This window comes from Girardinichthys multiradiatus, chromosome 24 (genome assembly GCF_021462225.1).
Source record: "Girardinichthys multiradiatus isolate DD_20200921_A chromosome 24, DD_fGirMul_XY1, whole genome shotgun sequence".
Classification (NCBI taxonomy): domain Eukaryota; kingdom Metazoa; phylum Chordata; class Actinopteri; order Cyprinodontiformes; family Goodeidae; genus Girardinichthys; species Girardinichthys multiradiatus.
The window spans coordinates 2,694,436-2,713,522 of record NC_061816.1 but is presented as its reverse complement, the minus strand read 5'-3'; the positions used below and the strand labels follow the sequence as shown (position 1 = coordinate 2,713,522).

The window sequence follows — 19,087 nt, the reverse complement described above, 5'->3', positions numbered from 1 at the left end:
AGGGTTATCACATTTAAAAAGAATGTTTTTCACTTGTTCTTCTTTAACATATTTTCAGACAGAGTAACTGTTACCTCTCAGGAGACAGTTTTAAACCCCTGTCTTCAATTCTCATGTAACCATCATGTCAAGTGAGAGAGCTGCACCTGGGTAACAATAATCTGCAGGATTCAAGAGTCATGCTAGTGGTTCCGGCAGTGGGGAGTCCACACTGTAAACTATAAATTCTTAGGTCAGATCAAATTTTTATTTTACTCCTTGTCTTGCATTCATGTTAAATATCTACTAGGAAGAATGTTTGAGTTTTCAAAGCTATACCAACCACCAATAAATCCAAGAAGGAGAAGAACCACACAAAGAAGATGAGACCTGCGAGGAGGAGATACAGAGGATAACAGCGTAGAGGAACGCTGTTTGACTCCAAGATAACATACCAGATAAATAACATCCAAAGTACGTTTAACGGTGATTTCTTGATAAGGCAATGTTTAAAATAACTTCTGTGTTCACATAGGAGTTCACTTTTGGAAGTTGAGCAACAACTACAAGTCACAAGCATCAAACTAACATTAACCGGAGTCTACAGACAGCTACGCAACACTTATGTCTTCATTGAATACGGGTTGTCGCACATTAACGTGTTTCTCTAATGATTTAAGAGCAATGAAACTAGCAGACATTCAGCCTGCTAACAAATTGCTGCTCTGATGGTTAGGTGAAATGTAACAGGATTATGCTACCCTGTCAAGAAGCTGAAAGATTTTGTTCAAAGGCTCAGAACCTTCTAAGTATTCCATGCAAATAAAGTTTACTCACTAACAGTTTAAGTACTCAGATTACAGCTACAATCTGTTTGCCATGACTTTTTGATGTAACAAGAGTGGAATTGATAACATTGTGTAAGTAGTATTTGGAGGGATATGATTGAGAATGAAAAGGCAGGGAGACAGGATACACGGCATCTTTTTAAAAGGAAGCAAATCAGGCACAAATCAAATAGAGTTCCACTCTGGTATCAGCAGCCCTGATGGGTCCCATCCTGGGACCAGGTAGGAGAGGGAATGTCAGAAACAAACCAGCCAACCATCACCAGGTCAGAGTACCTACAGAAACAATCACTATCCAGTTCAGTAGTTACCTTCAGATTTCCATTATTTTGAAATGTTAGTTGCTGCTAATGTGTGTTGTTTTTGATCAATTTCTGGTTGTGTTTTTACTTGGTAAATACTCATATTTTTGGTTTAATATACACGCTCAAAAAAATACAGCAAATACTGATTCACCTCATTTACATCTTCTTGCTATGTAGTGTTTACTTTATGTTGTCTATATACATACACACATATATGTATATATACATATATGTATATATACATATATATATACACTGTCCCAATAACATCAAATGAACACTTGAACAACACAATATAACTCCAAGTAAATTAAACTTCTGTGAAATCAAACTGGCCACTTAGGAAGAAACACTGATTGACAATCAATTTCACATGCTGCTGTGCAAATGACATAGACAACAGGGGGAAATCTTTGGTGATTAGCAAGACACAATCAATAAAAGAATGGTTCTGCAGGTGGGCACCAAAGACCACTTCTCTGTACCTATGCTTTCTGGCTGATGTTTTGGTCACTTTTGACTGTTGGTGGTGCTTTCACACTCGTGGTAGCATGAGACGGACTCTACAACCCACACAAGTGGCTCAGGTAGTGCAGCTCATCCAGGATGGCACATCAATGCGAGCTGTGGCAAGAAGGTTTGCTGTGTCTGTCAGCGTGGTGTCCAGAGCCTGGAGGCGCTACCAGAAGACAGGCCAGTACACCAGGAGACGTGGAGGAGGCCGTAGGAGGTCAACAACCCAGGTATGGGGGCCCGACATCCACAAATGGGGGTTGTGCTCACAGCCCAACACCGTGCAGGATGCTTGGCATTTGCCAGAGAACATCAGGATTGGCAATTTCGCCACTGGCGCCCTGTGCTCTTCACAGATGATAGCAGGTTCACACTGAGCACATGTGACAGACGTGACAGAGTATGGAGACACTGTGGAGAGAGATCTGCTGCCTGCAACAGTGGTGTGGGGTGCTATTTCTTTGGAGGGCAGCATGGCCCTCCATGTACTCGCCAGAGGTAACCTGACTGTCATTAGGTACCGAGATGAGATCCTCGGACCCCTTGTGAGACCATATGCTGGTGCAGTTGTCCCTGGGTTCCTCCTAATGCAGCACAATGCTAGACCTCATGTGGCTGGAGTGTGTCAGCAGTTCCTGCAAGATGAAGACATTGAAGCTATGGACTGGCCCGCCCGTTCCCCAGACCTGAATCTGATTGAGCACATCTGGGACATCTTGTCTCGCTCCATCCACCAACGTCACGTTGCACCACAGACTGTCCAGGAGTTGGCGGATGCTTTAGTCCAGGTCTGGGAGGAGATCCTCTCAGGAGACCATCTGCCGTCTCATCAGGAGCATGTCCAGGCGTTGTAGGGAGGTCATACAGGCACGTGGAGGCCACACACAATACTGAGCCTCATTTTGACTTGTTTTAAGGACATTACATCAAAGTTGGATCAACCTGTAGTGGATTTTTCCACTTTAATTTTGTGTGTGACTCCAAATCAAGGCCTCCGTTGGTTATTAATTTGATTTCCATTGATGATTTTTGTGTGATTTTGTTGTCAGCACATTCAACTTAGTACAGAACAACGTATACAATGAGAATATTTCTTTCATTCAGATCTAGGATGTGTTATTTGAGTGTTTCCTATATTTTTTGAGCAGTGTATACACAAACACACACAGAAGAATATATGAATGGCTGGCCCCATTGTTTCCTCTGACTGCAGCCTGTTTTAGCTGTCTACTAATTCGACAGAACATTCTTACTGGGAAAAAAAACTCTAAAATGTTCTTTATCTTCTACCTACTGTACTTATATATCATTTCTATATCTATATTTTTTTCTTTATCTTTAACTGTCTCACCATCTTTCTGTCTCTCTTTGTCACATTTTTATGCTTCTGTCTCTTTCCATCTTTCAATCTTTATTGTCGTTCTCTCTTTATCTTTTTATCATGTGTGTATTTAATTACCAAGCTCAGTGTTATAGAACCAGGGGGATTATTTCACCTCCGACAGCCAAGCCAGGTCAAAACCTTTTATTGGGCGGTGACTGGAATTTAGCTGTGTGTCAGCGACAGGACATGAAACACTTGGGCTATTTTGTGTACTTTTACCTTTGCCATATGTAACAGGAGTAGAGAGTTAGCCCTGCTGCTGCTCATAGGAGAGAAAGTGCTGCCATCAAAACTAAATTTGGTGCTTTTAAAAACTGCAGATATCCTTGCCTACTTTCCAGGTTTTAGCGGCATGTTTTTCTGTCCGCTGTCGGGAGCAGGTGTTTACCTGCATATGGTCACATGTAACTCAGTGTGTCAGCATCAGCAATGGTGACACAGAGTCTAAGGAGCCTGTTTTCATCCAACCTTTGTCAAGTTTGGCCATAGAAAGTAGAGACAACACAGGGACTGAAAATGCTCATGATGTGATCTATTAAAATGAATGAATTTAGCTGTTAAAATGTACTATTACTACATGCCACGTGATCATCTTGGGTGGGCGAGGCACCCCCCTTCGATAATGATAGGGGAAACACTGCAGGAGCTTCCTTATATTAGAAGTATTCCCACCGCTGGCCTTTCACTTTCCGTCACAAATATTGCAGCGAGTGTAATCTCCACTGCATTTTGAGAAGTGGAACCCTAGTTTTTGAGCGCTTTCTATCGGCCATGCTTTGTTGACCAGCGACTACTGACGTCATTACCCTCTTGTGTGTGCAATGCTGTGTTCATGTCCGACATGGAAAATCGCCCACTCTTCCACTCCCTCAGTGTCACAATGGTGCGTTTAGGTTCCGAAACATGGCTCCGTTTGATTTTACTTGAAATGGTACTCAGTTGTACCGACAGAATTCGGTCGGTACCTATAAAAGAGCCGGATTTAGTACCCATCCCTAATTACTGTAGCCAAGCATTTTACTGAGAAGGGAAATCTAGTCAGCAAAAACAACCCTTCACAAGAAGGTGACGTAACTTTCTTTAAATGAAATTCTTTGGAGAATTGACATATGCAGTAACATCAACTACATGAAAGGGTATACAGGTCCTTCTCAAAATATTAGCATATTGTGATAAAGTTCATTATTTTCCATAATGTCATGATGAAAATTTAACATTCATATATTTTAGATTCATTGCACACTAACTGAAATATTTCAGGTCTTTTATTGTCTTAATACGGATGATTTTGGCATACAGCTCATGAAAACCCAAAATTCCTATCTCACAAAATTAGCACATCATTAAAAGGGTCTCTAAACGAGCTATGAACCTAATCATCTGAATCAACGAGTTAACTCTAAACACCTGCAAAAGATTCCTGAGGCCTTTAAAACTCCCAGACTGGTTCATCACTCAAAACCCCAATCATGGGTAAGACTGCCGACCTGACTGCTGTCCAGAAGGCCACTATTGACACCCTCAAGCAAGAGGGTAAGACACAGAAAGAAATTTCTGAACGAATAGGCTGTTCCCAGAGAAACAGCTCGTCCATCTTGTTGTTTAGAGAGCGGACATTTGCCAGGTGGATTGAAGGCAATGGTGTGCGAAGTCCTCTTTTGCGGAGCTTTACCAGCGCGCCAGCACGCTTTCCCCTTCGACACTTTCGGCGCAGTATCCCGTATAGCTCCGCTCGCCAGGAGCTCAGTGAACCTTGGATCGATGAAAGATGGTGAAAAAATCCCAAGAGAAGACTCTCTGATGTTGAGAAGTTCCTCTCTACTGAATAAGATCACAGGATTGTGGCCCGACACCACAGAACTGTGGCTCAAAAAACATAAAAACACACAAAATACAAAAACAAAGAGAGAGCGAAGCTCCGAGTCTGCCATCGTCTGCGCCATCTTGGTCTCTTCTATATATATAGAAGACAGTAGTTTCCAGAGGCTGAAGAGTTGAAGGAACCTGGGCGCTGAAACCGTGTTTCAAATGAAGTATTTCCAGTGGAATTCCATTTGTTTGGACCAGAAAATGTCACAGTGGACAGAAGATTGAGGAAGTGAACTCTGTGACATCCAGGAAGTGAGGAAATTGGCCCACAACAATAAAAGCCTTCAAGAACTGTGAGTTACACATACACCCGCTCAACACAAAACACACTTCTACACATATGCTTATCACCAACCCACAAACACAATCAAAAAACTGAATGCTTGAAGTTCATACAAACACAGGTTACTTTTACATCAATGTGACCTGCGTACATTGATGCTGGATCCAGACCTGATTTCATAAAATTAATCACACAACTAGGATTTCATCTTTAGAAATCCTTTTTGTTTAGCAATTCTGCTCTGGCACATGTAGGCAACCAGCTTCTCTATATGGGGTGCATGAAATGCTAATTTAGAACAGACAAAAACAAAAGTCAAACTGATGCTACAGCATCATGGACAATGTTAAAGCACAATTCGGGTTCACAATAGACTGGACACAAGAGATTAATAAAGAAGTCGCACTGCAGAGCCATGGACATTTACAACAGCAGAGGCCAGAATCAGTTAAAAATAAGGTACAGTGATTTTTTTCAGCTACTAACCAACAGTCTTTACATATTATTAATGAAAAGGTACGACTTCATGGCAGAGCTTTGTCATTAATGAAGCAGGTAGGATAAAGAGAGCTCTATAAACTATAACCAATAATCGTGCCACATCTGCCATTTGTGACTTTTATAGTTTTAATACAAACTCCATGTAGAGGTGCAACTTTAACAGTTTTAAAGAAGTGTGTCAAAGTGGAGTTCAGTGTTTTGTTGCTTCTGAGGCAAAAGAAGGGAAAAGACAGATTCTGGTTGGATTAAAACCCTCGTTTTGAACAATAAACTTTCACTTTAAAACTGTATTAAAATCTTTACTGAGGAAAGCTTGGGATATTCACAGATAATCATAAAACAAGTCTGAAAGACATCCAACACAGAGCAGCAACATAAATTAAATGGAGTAAACAGGTCAAATATTACATTGAATGAAGGATTTACTCCATGTTTCATCACAGATTGCTATAAACAGACACTGATGATATGAAATTTATTACAGCTAAAGCTAACAGAATGTTTTGATATAACTGCATGGTTAACAAATGTTGTGCAATAATATGCTGATGTTATTTTATATTTAATTAAATAACCACCTTATCAAGTATTGTCCTGTGAATACCAGCTGAATATTGATATATTAGAACAATAGATGAAAGAGTGATTCGAGCACTGGCATTACTGAACAGCAAACTCTGCATACATATGGAATCAATTCACCACACCTTCTCTTCAAAATGTAAGAATTTAACACAAAAAAAACAACTAAATTAAAATATGTCAATTAAAAAATACTAGACTACAACTATTCAACTAAAATTACCAAACAAAATAAAGGAAAACAGAAACTAATGAAACTATATACAAATAAAAGATAAAAGGGGACCAATAAAATTGATGCAATGACATCATAGTTCAGTGTTGATATTTAGGTTTAAGAACCAGGATTTATTTTGAGGAATCTGGAAATGAGGTCAAATTAGTTTTAAAAGTAATTAAGGGCAACAACTGGTATATGTTCAAACAACCAGTCACAACACAAAACAGAAGGTACGTAAAACATTATTTTAATAAAATAATTTTCAAAAGAATAATTTCCCAAATTAAAAATCTATAACCTTTTGGGACAATTGATTTTCAATGGTATGTAATTATTCTTCAGCACATGGTTGAACAGAGTTGTTACCACTTAAAATGGAAGTGAGACAATCACAGTTTAAAACATCTAATTGAAATAACGTTTGTTTCAACTTTAAAACACAGAACAAATAAAAGTAGCCTTAAAGCTTAGAGGCCTGTTCAGATTAGCTTCATCAGGTAGCCTCATACCACCACAAACAAAAACTAAACACAATTAAATTAACAATATTTCGGTTGTTTTATCCTAAACTAATTTTCCACCGCCACCTTAATGTGGTGGAGGGGTTTGAGTGCTCAAATGCCCCTGGTAGGGTCTCCCATGGCAAACAGGCTCTAGGTGACGGGTCAGACAAAGAGCGGTTCAAGAATCCCTCATGAGGACAAAAATATTGAGGCACGTGACGTCGCCCAGTACGGCGGAGCCGGGGTCCCACCTCGGAGCCAGGTCAGGGGTCGGGACTTGCCGGAGAGCGCCTGGTGGCCGGGTTGCTCCTCGCGGGACCCGGCCGGGCTAAGCCCGAACGAGAGACGCAGGGCCATCCAGTGGGCCCACCACCTGCAGGGGGAACCGTGAGGGACCGGTGCAAAGAGGATTGGGTGGTGGACAAAGGCGGAGACCTCAGCGGCCCGATCCCCGGATGCTTAGGCTGGCTCTAGGGACGTGGAATGTCACCTCGCTGGGGGGGGAAGGAGCCTGAGCTTGTGCGGGAGGTCGAGAGATATCGACTAGAAATAGTCGGGCTTGCCTCCACGCATAGCGTGGGCTCTGGAACCCATCTCCTTGAGAGGGGTTGGACTCTGTTCTACTCTGGAGTGGCCCACGGGGAGAGGCGGCGGGCTGGTGTGGGTTTGCTTGTTGCCCCCCAGCTCAGCCGTCTCGTGTTGGGGTTTACCCCAGTGGATGAGAGGGTCGTATCCCTGCGCCTTCGGTTTGGGAATAGGTCTCTCACTGTCGTCTCGGCCTACGGGCCGAGCGGTAGTGCGGAGTACCCGGCCGTCTTGGTGTCCCTGTCGGTGGTGCTGGATAATGCACCTCCGGGGGACTCCATTATTCTGCTGGGGGACTTCAACGCCCACGTGGAAAACGACAGTGACACCTGGAGAGGCGTGATCGGGAGGAATGGCCTAGGCCAGGAATGTACATGTCCTTCTCAAAATATTAGCATATTGTGATAAAGTTCATTATTTTCCATAATGTCATGATGAAAATTTAACATTCATATATTTTAGATTCATTGCACACTAACTGAAATATTTCAGGTATTTTATTGTCTTAATACGGATGATTTTGGCATACAGCTCATGAAAACCCAAAATTCCTATCTCACAAAATTAGCATATCATTAAAAGGGTCTCCCCATAGAGAATCTGTGGGATATTGTGTAATGAATCTAAAATATATGAATGTTAAATTTTCATCATGACATTATAGAAAATAATGAACTTTATCATAATATGCTAATATTTTGAGAAGGACCTGTATTCAACTCCCACCTCCGGGAGAGCTTTGACCAGATCCCGGGGGATGTTGGAGACATAGAGTCCGAGTGGACCATGTTCTCCGCATCTATTGTCGATGCTGCTGCCCGTAGCTGCGGCTGTAAGGTCTGCGGTGCCTGTCGCAGCGGCAATCCCAGAACCCGGTGGTGGACACCGGCAGTAAGGGATGCTTTCAAGCTGAAGGAGTCCTATAGGCTGTGGTTGGCTTGTGGGACTCCTGAGGCGGCTGACGGGTACCGTGAGGCCAAGCGTGCTGTGGCCCGGGCTGTGGCAGAGGCAAAAACTTGGGCCTGGAAGGAGTTCGGTGAGGCCATGGAGAAGGACTACCGGTTGGCCTCGAAGCAATTCTGGCAAACCGTCCGGCGCCCAGGAGGGGGAAACAGTGCTTTGCCAACACTGTTTATAGTGGGGGTGGGAGGCTGCTGACCTCAACTGAGGACATTATCGGGCGGTGGAAGGAGTACTTCGAGGATCTTCGAGCCCTTGGTCCTGTTCATTACTTTTATGGACAGAATTTCTAGGCACAGCCAAGGGCCGGAGGGGGTCTGGATTGGGGACCAGTGGATTTCGTCTATTCTTTTTTCCGATAACGTTGTTCTGCATGCCCCCTCTAGCCAAGACCTACAGCATGCGCTGCGGTGGTTCGCAGCTGAGTGTGAAGTGGCTAGGATGAAGATCAGCTCCTCCAAGTCCGAGACCATGGTACTCGACCGGAAAAGGGTGGCTTGTCCTCTTCAAGTTGGAGGGGAGTTCCTGCCTCAAGTGGAGGAGTTTAAGTATCTCGGGGTCTTGTTCATGAGTGAGGGAAAAATGGAGCGGGAGATTGACAGACGGATCGGTGCGGCTGCCGCAGTAATGGGGAAGCTGTGCCGGTCCGTTGTGGTGAAGAGAGAGCTGGGCCGAAAAGCAAAACTCTCAATTTACCGGTCGGTGTACGTTCCTACCCTCACCTATGGCCATGAACTTTGGGTCATGACCGAAAGAACGAGATCCCGGATACAAGCAGCTGAAATGAGCTTCCTCCGTAGGGTGGCCGGGCACTCCCTTAGAGATAGGGTGAGGAGTTCGACCATCCGGGAGGAGCCAGTTGAGATGGCTCAGGCAGCTATACCGGATGCCTCCTGGACGCCTTCCTCGGGAGGTGTTCCAGGCAAGTCCCACCGGGGACGGCCCAGGACACGCTGGAGGGACTCTGTCTCTCGGCTGGCCTGGGAACGCCTTGGGCTCCACCCGAAGGAGCTGGAGGAGGTGTCTGGGGAGAGGGACGTCTGGGCGTCTCTGCTGAGTCTGCTGCCTCCGCGACCCGGTCCCGGATAAGCGGAAGACGACGAGTACGACGACAACGAGTATTTTTTTTTTGCCGAGACACTGCCTCTTAAGTGGGCTGTTCTGATGAACAGAAGTCAAGGACATTCTAAGGGCGTTAAGTTGCCCTGTCAGCCCATGAGTCCCACCTTCGATGGCAGTCTAGAACCATGCCCAGGAACTTCTAGTATTAGTCTCAATTTGATCTCCATCGATGATGGTTGGGGAGAATGACTGAAGATTCCTGAAGTCAATAGCAACTTGGATTTTTTGCACCAATTAGTGAAAAGGCCTGAACTGGTCCATGCTCCTCTCCTTTGTGGTCTAAAAGGGCCATGTCGTCAGCATATTTAATTAAATGTCTATTAGGGAAAGTACTTCTGCAGGAGTTTGTGTACAAGGTGAATAACAATGAAGATAAAACACATCCCTGAGGAGAGCTTGTGCTGGTAATTGTTTTGTCAGAGAGTGTTGAACATGCTGGACTCTACCTGTTAAAAAGTCTGTAATCCATAAAACCAACCTATGTGCAATGAAACACTCATTTAAATCTGTTAAAACCCTAGGCTGAATGGTGGCCCTGGCAAACATAACTAGCAATGGGTTTGTCTTTTCTCTTAATTATATCATCCTGGTTTAGATTTGACTTGAAGGTGAAGTTTTTACCACATTCATCACAACCAAAAGGTTCCTCTCCAGTTTGGATTCTTGCGTTTGTTCTATTGTGACTTGAAGCCAAAACAGTCCACACAAAGATCTTAACCAAAGGGTTTATTTCCTATGTGGGTTCTCATGTGCGTGTTTAATAGTGAATTGGTGATAAATCTTTTTCCACATGCATCACAACTAAAAGGTTTGTTTCCTGTGTGAATTCTCATGTGTCTGTTTAAATCTGACTTGAAGGCAAATCTTTTTCCACATGTATCACAACTAAAAGGTTTGTTTCCTGTGTGAATTCTCATGTGTTTGCTTAAATATGACTTGCAGGCAAATCTTTTTCCACATGCATCACAACTAAAAGGTTTATCTCCAGTGTGGATTCTCATGTGCGTGTTTAATAGTGACTTGGTGATAAATCTTGTTCCACATGGATCACAACTAAAGGGTTTGTCTCCTGTGTGAATTCTCATGTGCCTGTTTAATTGTGACTCATAGACAAATCTTGCTCCACATGAATCACAACTAAAGGGTTTGTCTCCTGTGTGAATTCTCATGTGTGTGTTTAAATATGACTTGTAGGCAAATCTTTTTCCACATACATCACAACTAAAGGGTTTGTCTCCTGTGTGGATTCTCATGTGTATGTTTAAATATGACTTGTCGGCAAATCTTTTTCCACATACATCACAACTAAAGGGTTTGTCTCCTGTGTGGATTCTCATGTGTGTGTTTAAATATGACTTGTCGGCAAATCTTTTTCCACATACATCACAACTAAAGGGTTTGTCTCCTGTGTGGATTCTCATGTGTGTGTTTAAATATGACTTGTAGGCAAATCTTTTTCCACATGCATCACAACCAAAGGGTTTCCCCCCTGTGTGAACTTTTGTGTGCCTTTTGAGATCTCGTTTCAAGTTAAAACGTTTACCACAATCACCACATTTAAAATTTTTACTACTCGTCTGGACTTTCTTCAGTGAATCTATGTTCTTCTTCTCTCTGAAACACGTCTCATTACCAGAACAATCTGAAGACGTTAATCTTGGATGACATGTCATGTGACTCTGAAGAGATTGTCTGTTAGCAAATTTTCCTCCACAATCAGAGCAGCTCAAAGATTTGTTGACAGCGTTTCTGCCTGACCCTGGAGTCCTGCTCTCCTTCCAATCATCCTCACTGTCTTCAGTTTCAGAGTCTGATAAGTGTTTAAGCTCAGATTTATGATGCTTAACATCTTCATCCTCTTCATCATCTACACCGTCTTCAGTTTCAGAGTCTGACAAGTGTTTAAGCTCAGATTTATGATGCTTCACATCATCCTCTTCATCATCTTCACTGTCTTCAGTTTCAGAATAGTTGGAAGAGCCTCCATGATTATTTAGATCTGGGTTCCTGCTGGATTCTCGTGTCCCACAGTCCTCTACTTTAATTTCTGCTTTTATCTGGTCACCTGAGATGCTGCTTGGAAGATCTCTGTCTTCTGTTTGATGTTGATGAAGCTGAGAGAAAAGAGGTTTCTCCTCATCTTCTTCACTCTTCATATGAACAACAGTTAATGGAAACCTGGTATCATCAGTCTCCTTCTTCACATTCAGTTGTTCTCCATCCTGGCTGGCCCAGATTCTTTCATTTTCCTCCTTTATGTGGAGGAGCTCCAGCTCCTGCTGGTCCATATCAGGACTCTGTTCTTCAGGAGCCTCTTCTTTAAAATCTGCAGACATCATTGAAACACATTACATGCATTATGAACAACTTTATCCTGATAATGTCAGGATACAAAGATGATAAAGATTAAAACTAGAGAAAATAATCTGATAAATATTATCAGTGAACAGTACAGTAGGTAAAATCAGTGATGCCACAATGGTGTGATAACACTGAGTGTAAATATTACGGTTTCACCATGTCATGGAATAAATTTCATATTCTAAAACACAAATGTATACAGTGATTTAATTGCATTAATGTAAAGATGTAAAAAAAATACATCGGTGATAATAATACCGTATATTTATTAGTTTGTACAAAATAATAGAAAGAGCCTCTTTTGCTACTTTAAGGGTTTTCAATAACGTTTGATGCTTTTATTAGAAGCTTCATGCTTTTGATTGGTTATAATTTTACTCAGAATGTCTTAAATCTCTTTATTCCTGCCTTACAGGTACATACTTTCTAAGGCACACAAAGGTATGACAAAGAGATGTAATAGAGAAAATGAGAAGAAAAAGCAGCGGATACCCATAAGCCCAGCATTGGCCCAGCCAACGTCCAGCATTGTAAACATCATGCTGAGCTGTGCTCTACATTAGATTATAACTGGTGTTATCTAACCTCCTATCTAGCCTTAAACCAACTTGCTGTTGTTACTAATTAAGCCATGGGGTGATCTCCAAGTAGATTTGGTGCCTTCAGTAATACATTTCTTCCTTATTGAAAATAATACTCTCCTCCAATCGAGGATTTCCTTTGGAAATTGGTCATTGTCGCTGAAATCTGTTCCCCATTGATCTCTGCATAGACTCCTGACCTGCTCTTTCTGCTTGTAGTGCCTGAACTTCGCTACAATTGGCAGAGGCCGGTTATTGTCTGGTTTCTTACCTCTGAGCCTGGGAACACGATGGAATGTGATGTTTTTAACCTTGTGACGTTCAAATTCCCAGACAGTGCATTCAGCATTCTCCTCGGCCCATTCTGGGATGCCGGAGAAGACAAGGTTGTCCTGCATGACCCCCCCCGGCTGTATATTCAGGATGGTCTCCCTCATTTCTTTGTGTCGGACAGCTGCATCATTCCATCGGTACATTTCTTTACCTTATCCCTCAGTGTTAGTTCTTTGCTGTGAGTGAAGCTTGTTGTTTGTGGCTGAACTCCAGACATTCCCTCAGAGCTAGAAAATTACTTGTGGAGAACCTCCACCAGGGTAAGACGAGCACCCAGGCTGAGTGGCTTCTTGTCAATAGAGTCCAGGACATCAGCGTAGCTTTTCTATGGAGACATAGTGGAAGTGCTGGCCGAGCATTCTGAACGGGTACATTTTGATGTTTGTGTGGTCATGGATGCAGATTTTTTATGTTTTCCTCATTACGATTTTGTAAAAACATTTGTCTACCGAGCTCTCCAGGCTGTCTAAGGTTTCGTCTTCCAGTTTGTTTTACTGGCAAATATGAGACAGTGGTTACTATTTTAAACGTTTCGATGTTGGACTTCAATTTATTGGCTTGTTTTACTTGAGTTAAGATATCAGCCACTCATGTCCTCACATCCAAGCTTTTCACTTAATACTTACAATTATTAAGTGCTAGCAGCAAAACAATCACAATTTCATTGAATATTTTGACCCCTCCCTGGGCTGCCACCTTAACGTGGTGAAGGGGTTTTAGTGAGAGAGAGGTATCCCAATCCTTGTGGTTTTTAGTATAACAATGACCATCAGTGGGACCCTTTGTGAGGTTCCTTGAAACGACATTGTTGAAAATAAGCGCCGTTTAACTAAATAATCTGAACTGAAACTATCTGTGTTGTTATGCTGCTATAGGCTTAGGCTGCTGGAGGACATAATGATCACTTTCACCCTCTTCGCTACATTCTCACACTACTCTCCAAAAAAAATTTTTTATACAATTTGAATAAATAACTAACTCTGACTGCTATGTTCAATGGTTAGGACTAATTGGAATGTATGTACCTGACTGTTGTGAAGTGCCTTGAGACAACATGTGTTGTGAATTGGCGCTATATAAATAAAACTGAATTGAATTGTGTCACATTGATTCTAGGACCTATGTTGTCAGGGGCTTTATGCCCCTGGTACGGCCACCTAAGGCGAACAGGTCCTGGGTGAGGGATCAGTCAAAGCGCAGGGTGTCCATATGTGCTCTTGGCAGCACGACACCATAGGCCACAGTTCAATGATCGACTTTGTTGTCGCGTCATCTGATCTGTGGCAGCATGTCTTGGACACTCAGGTGAAGAGGGAAGCGGAGCTTTCCACTGACCACTACCTGAGCTTGACTACCCAGAGCTTGGTACGCATTGCCAGCAGTAAGTCAGACTCGGTAAGGGTTGGACTCCGGCAAGGTTGCCCTTTCTCACCGATTCTGTTCATAACTTTTATGAACAGGATTTCTAGGCGCAGCCACGGTGTTAAAGGAATCCGTTTCGGTGGCCTTGGGATTGCGCCTCTGCTCTTTGCGGATGATGTGGTCCTATCTGCTTCATCAGCTTGGGATCTACAGCTCTTAGTAGAACAGTTCGCTGCAGAGTGTGAAGAGGCCGGGATGAGAATCAGTGCCTCCAAGTCTGAGGCCATGGGGAAGGTCCTGCCTTAAGTGAAGGAGATGAAATATCTTGGGGTCTTTTTGACGAATGATGGAAAAAAGGAGCAGGAGATCGATAGATGGATTAGTGCTGTGTCAGCAGTGATGCAGGCGCTGTACCGGTCTGTCATGGAGAAGAAAGAGCCATGTCAAAAAGCGAAGCTCTCGATTTACCGGTCAAACTACGTTCCTACCCTCATCTATGGTCATGAGCTTTGGGTCAAGACCAAAAGAACGAGATCACGGATACAAGCGGCCAAAATAAGTTTCCTCCGCAGGGTGTCTGGGCTCTCCCTTAGAGATAGGGTGAGATGCTCGGTCATCCCAGAGGGTCTCAGAGTAAAGCCGCGGCTTCTCCACGTCGAGAGGAGCCAGTTGAAGTGGCTCGGGCATCTGGTTAGGATGCCTCCTGGACACCTCCCTGGTGAGGTGTTCCGAGCACGTCCCACTGGGAGGAGGCCCAGAGGAAGACCCAGTACACACTGGAGGGACTATGTTTCTCGTTTGGCCTGGAAACACCTTCTGATTCCCCCGAACGAGCTGGCCCAAGTGGCTGGTGAGAGGGAAGTCTGGGTCTCTCTGCTTAGGCTGCTGCCCCCGTAACCCGACCCTGGATAAACTGAAGAAAATGGATGGATGGATTTTGAATATCTAAACACTGTGGGTGATTTTGGATAGGAATGATACAATATTAATTATGATTGTTAAATTATATTTTTATTAATATTTATAACAAAATAATAATATTTTCACAATATCTTCTTGCCATTCTAACAAAATAAGCCTGATGAGAATTAAATTCGGTACGGTTATAGCAGATTAACTTTTAGTGATCAACACACACAAGGCCAGTACATCCATACATTGATGTGGAACCTTGGGAATAAGTGCCTAGCCCAAGGGAATATCTACCTGTAGAAGATCTGGAGCTGGAATTAAATATCAGGATAAATATTATCCCCAGCACGTGCATCAACTCTAGACTAACAGTTTCCTGACAAAGATGGTTGCCTTTCAGCCACTAAACGTCACAGCAAGACAGAGAAAACTGCTTTTGAAAGCTTAAGATCTCATCTTTCTATTAAAGCCTTTTCTCTGAACCATCTAACAGAGACAGTGAATAGAAAAATGAATAAATCAGTGTCTCTAGGTGACATCTAGACTATAGGGGCTTGATTTCTAACAGTTGCCTGAACTGAAAGAAAGAGGACTTAACCACAGCGATGACCTCTGAGCCAATAAAAGTCTAAAAGACACACACACTGAACTCCACTATGTGTCTATGGTCATACAGTCCTTTAGGACTTTCTTTGGCACTGAGACCAGACATGATGTTTTCCATAGCTCTGGAACTCTTTGTTGCTTCAGGCTCATAGCAAAATGGTACTGCAGCACTCCACTCAGCTGACCTGCACAAGCCTTCAGAACCCTTGGGCTGATACAGTGAGAACAAGGAAATTTCCTAGGGTGAAGCTTCTCCAGCTCTCTACGCACCTGATCGTGTGAGCTACAACAACATTTAATTTCCCTTTGGAATTAATGAAGTATTTTTTAATTGAATTGAATCAACAGAGATTTCAAAGCTACAAGCAGAAGATAAATGAGGAGGGGGAGTCAGACCCAGGACCTTCTGGCTACCGCTGAGAGGTAGTTGATGTAACAACAAAGCAGAATTAAAGCTGCTACTGGGGTTAGGAGAGTCAAACCTATTTTACGTTTTAGGCCGTGGTTCATTTTTACTCAACTAAAACTGAAATAGTGATGCTGGATGTTTATGTTGGGCCAAAGGAAGAAATACTGCTGGAGTCACTTGATTTGAAAAGCAGGACCAGTTATTTTTAATTCAAATTAAGAAAATTCAGTGCAATCCATGCCCAGATGTCACTGAGACAATCAAGAAGAGGCTAAACAGAAACATTATGTTTTAAGAGGGAAAGAGACTTGACAGTCATCAGCACAAAAATGAAATGCAATGTTTTCTAAAAGCAGCAGAGAGATCGGGAGAGGACCAAGAATGGAGCCTTGAGGTATCCCCCAGGGGAGATAAAATCATCCACCATGACCCAGAAACTCCTATCAGAGAAGTAGGACCTGAACCATTAAAGAGCTGAGCCAGTGATGCCCACGCACTGCTCCAGTCTGGAGATGAGATTTTGAATATCTAAATACTGTAGATGATTTTGGAAAGGAATAATATACTATAAATTATGATTGTTGAATTATATTTTTTATTAGTATTTATAATCCACTAATCATAATTTCACAATATCTTCTTGCCATTCTAACAAAATAAGCCTGATGGGAACTAAACTCCTTGAGGTATCCCCCAGGGGAGGTAAAATCATCCACCATGACCCAGAAACTCCTATCAGAGAAGTAGGACCTGAACCATTAAAGAGCTGAGCCAGTGATGCCCACCCACTGCTCCAGTCTGGAGATGAGAACGTTATGATCAACTGGATAAAAGCAGCTGGTAAATCTAAAAGCAGCTCCCAAAATCCGTTGCTAAAAATACATCATCATAAATCTGCCAAGGAGCAAATTCAGTGGTAAGATTTAAACCCAGACTGGAACACTTCCATTATCATATATTTATCCAGTAAGGCTTCAGCTGGTTGTAAACTGTTGTTTCAAAATTTTGGACGATAAAAGGTAACTTGGAGATCAGCCTAAAGCTTAACAAAGCAAACTTATTGATTCCAGATTTCACAATAGTATGTTTAAAATTGTTCTGCTCCACGCTGGAGGTCAAACTACTGTTAATAACTTTAAGGATAAAGAGGCCAATAGAAGAAGAAAACTCCTTAAGACGACGTGGAGGAAGAACATCACAGGGGGAGCCAGATGGTTTTATACTGATAACCAGTGTCTCTAGAGGAAAGGAAATAAGGCTCCCAGTGATCAAAGACAGCGAGGCAGGTGACCAAGATGGACGGGTCATAGGAGGGAAGAGAAATACAGGCCCTAATGTCAACCTTGTCCAAGAAATTAAGAAACTAATTACAGAGTTTTCTGGAATCTTCTAGAGGAACAGGTTCATGCGCAATAAGAGCAGAGTTAAAGGAGACATCTGCAAAAACCACTTTTTTAGCCTTTAAATACATTTTGTTGTGAACTTTGAGTCTGTAGGAGAGCAGAATAGTTTAATTTAGTCTCTCCAGGTTCTGCGTAGATAACTTTATAATCTGTTTGCGTCATATTTTTCCTCCAGTTTCAGCTCAGGAAACGTCTCATTTCTTCCTCCTTTTTGTGAAGCTAATCTACTTTTGATCATAAAAGACAACCAGATGCACCAGACTGTTAGCTGCCAGACAGGAGACACACACACAAACAAATCCTTACTCTTGATAGGAGCTGCAGTTAATGGAAACCTGGTATCAGTCTCCTCCTTCACAGTGAGCTGCTCTCCTTCCTGACTGGTCCAGAGTTCCTCCTGTTCCTCCTTTATCTGGAGGGACTCTGGCTCCTGCTGATCCACATCAGGACTCTGTTCTTCAGGAGCCTCTTCTTTAACATCTGCTGGGAGCACTGAAACACATTACATGCATTATGAACAACTTTAACTTCATGTTTCTAAGCTGGTAAAGATTCACATTAGAGAAAAACATCTGATCAGCAGTTTAGAGAAAACTGAACCTCAAGAACTGACAGTTTAGGTCATGTGCAGAATCTCATATTTAACCCCTGAATTAAATAACTATTATATAAAACATAATTGGCTGAGTTTTGCTGTGAAGCAGATGGTTTGTGAAGTAGAGATTGTTCATATGAATATATCACAGAGACCAGATATAGCAACATTTTGCCAGTGATTTTTGATTAGTTGTAGCTTTAATTATTAAGTATCACTTTTATATCAGTAAGCGTTATTATTCAATGATGGGAACACGTGTTACTCCATGCTTGTGGCTTTATGTTCAGAATATTTGATGTGCAAACAATGAAGTTTGTGAATAAAACAGTTCAAGGCATATTCAAGCTCTTTCAAGGCCCTGTGGTCTACATCTACCTTGACCAGGACCCAAACACCAGGACTTCTTAGAAGATGGAAGAAACAGACACCTACAGATTATCTTTGCAAAATGAGGAAGAATTTGGTTTTTTATATGATTCAGTCAAAATTAATTAATTTATGAATTAATAAATTTTTAGGTTACTTGAAATGTATATCAATACATGACTGCAGTAATATAACATTGTCATTATGTGCTTTAACTTTATTCATTTATTGATCAACTATATTTTACTTATCATATAAGTAGCATTAAACATCTTCCTCAAACATTGAAACTGAAACAACATGAGATGTTTGTCCAAAACTCCTGCAGCTGTAATCATTCCCAACAAACAGATCTTTGTGCTTCCAGCGGCTCCCATACCGCTCCTCTACCGTAATACACCATGGATGGACGCATCTGATTTCTACCGTCAGCGATCGTCGGCTCACTTCACCGCAGTTAGATGATCCTCTGTCGTTTCAAACTCTAATATTTCTGAGCTGG

The 19,087-nt window shown here is 42.3% G+C and overlaps 2 protein-coding genes across 10 annotated transcripts in view; one reads left to right on the top strand and one right to left on the bottom strand.

Moving 5' to 3' along the window:
• The window catches only part of LOC124861426 (gastrula zinc finger protein XlCGF57.1-like), a 1,067,819-nt gene that overhangs the window by 122,900 nt on the left and 925,832 nt on the right, over positions 1–19,087 (top strand). The window lies entirely within an intron of this gene.
• LOC124861461 (gastrula zinc finger protein XlCGF57.1-like) lies at positions 10,366–18,107 on the bottom strand. Its single transcript, XM_047355256.1, has 2 exons — positions 17,928–18,107; positions 10,366–11,980 (listed from the first exon to the last, which is right to left on the bottom strand). The coding sequence occupies exon 2, from the start codon at positions 11,940–11,942 to the stop codon at positions 10,368–10,370; it is 1,575 nt and encodes a 524-aa protein (XP_047211212.1). The 5' UTR covers positions 11,943–11,980; positions 17,928–18,107; the 3' UTR covers positions 10,366–10,367.

Bases quoted from the DNA above. Each gene is read 5' to 3' on its own strand.
- LOC124861461 (XM_047355256.1), bottom strand. From the start codon at position 11,942: ATGGACCAGCAGGAGCTGGAGCTCCTCCACATAAAGGAGGAAAATGAA.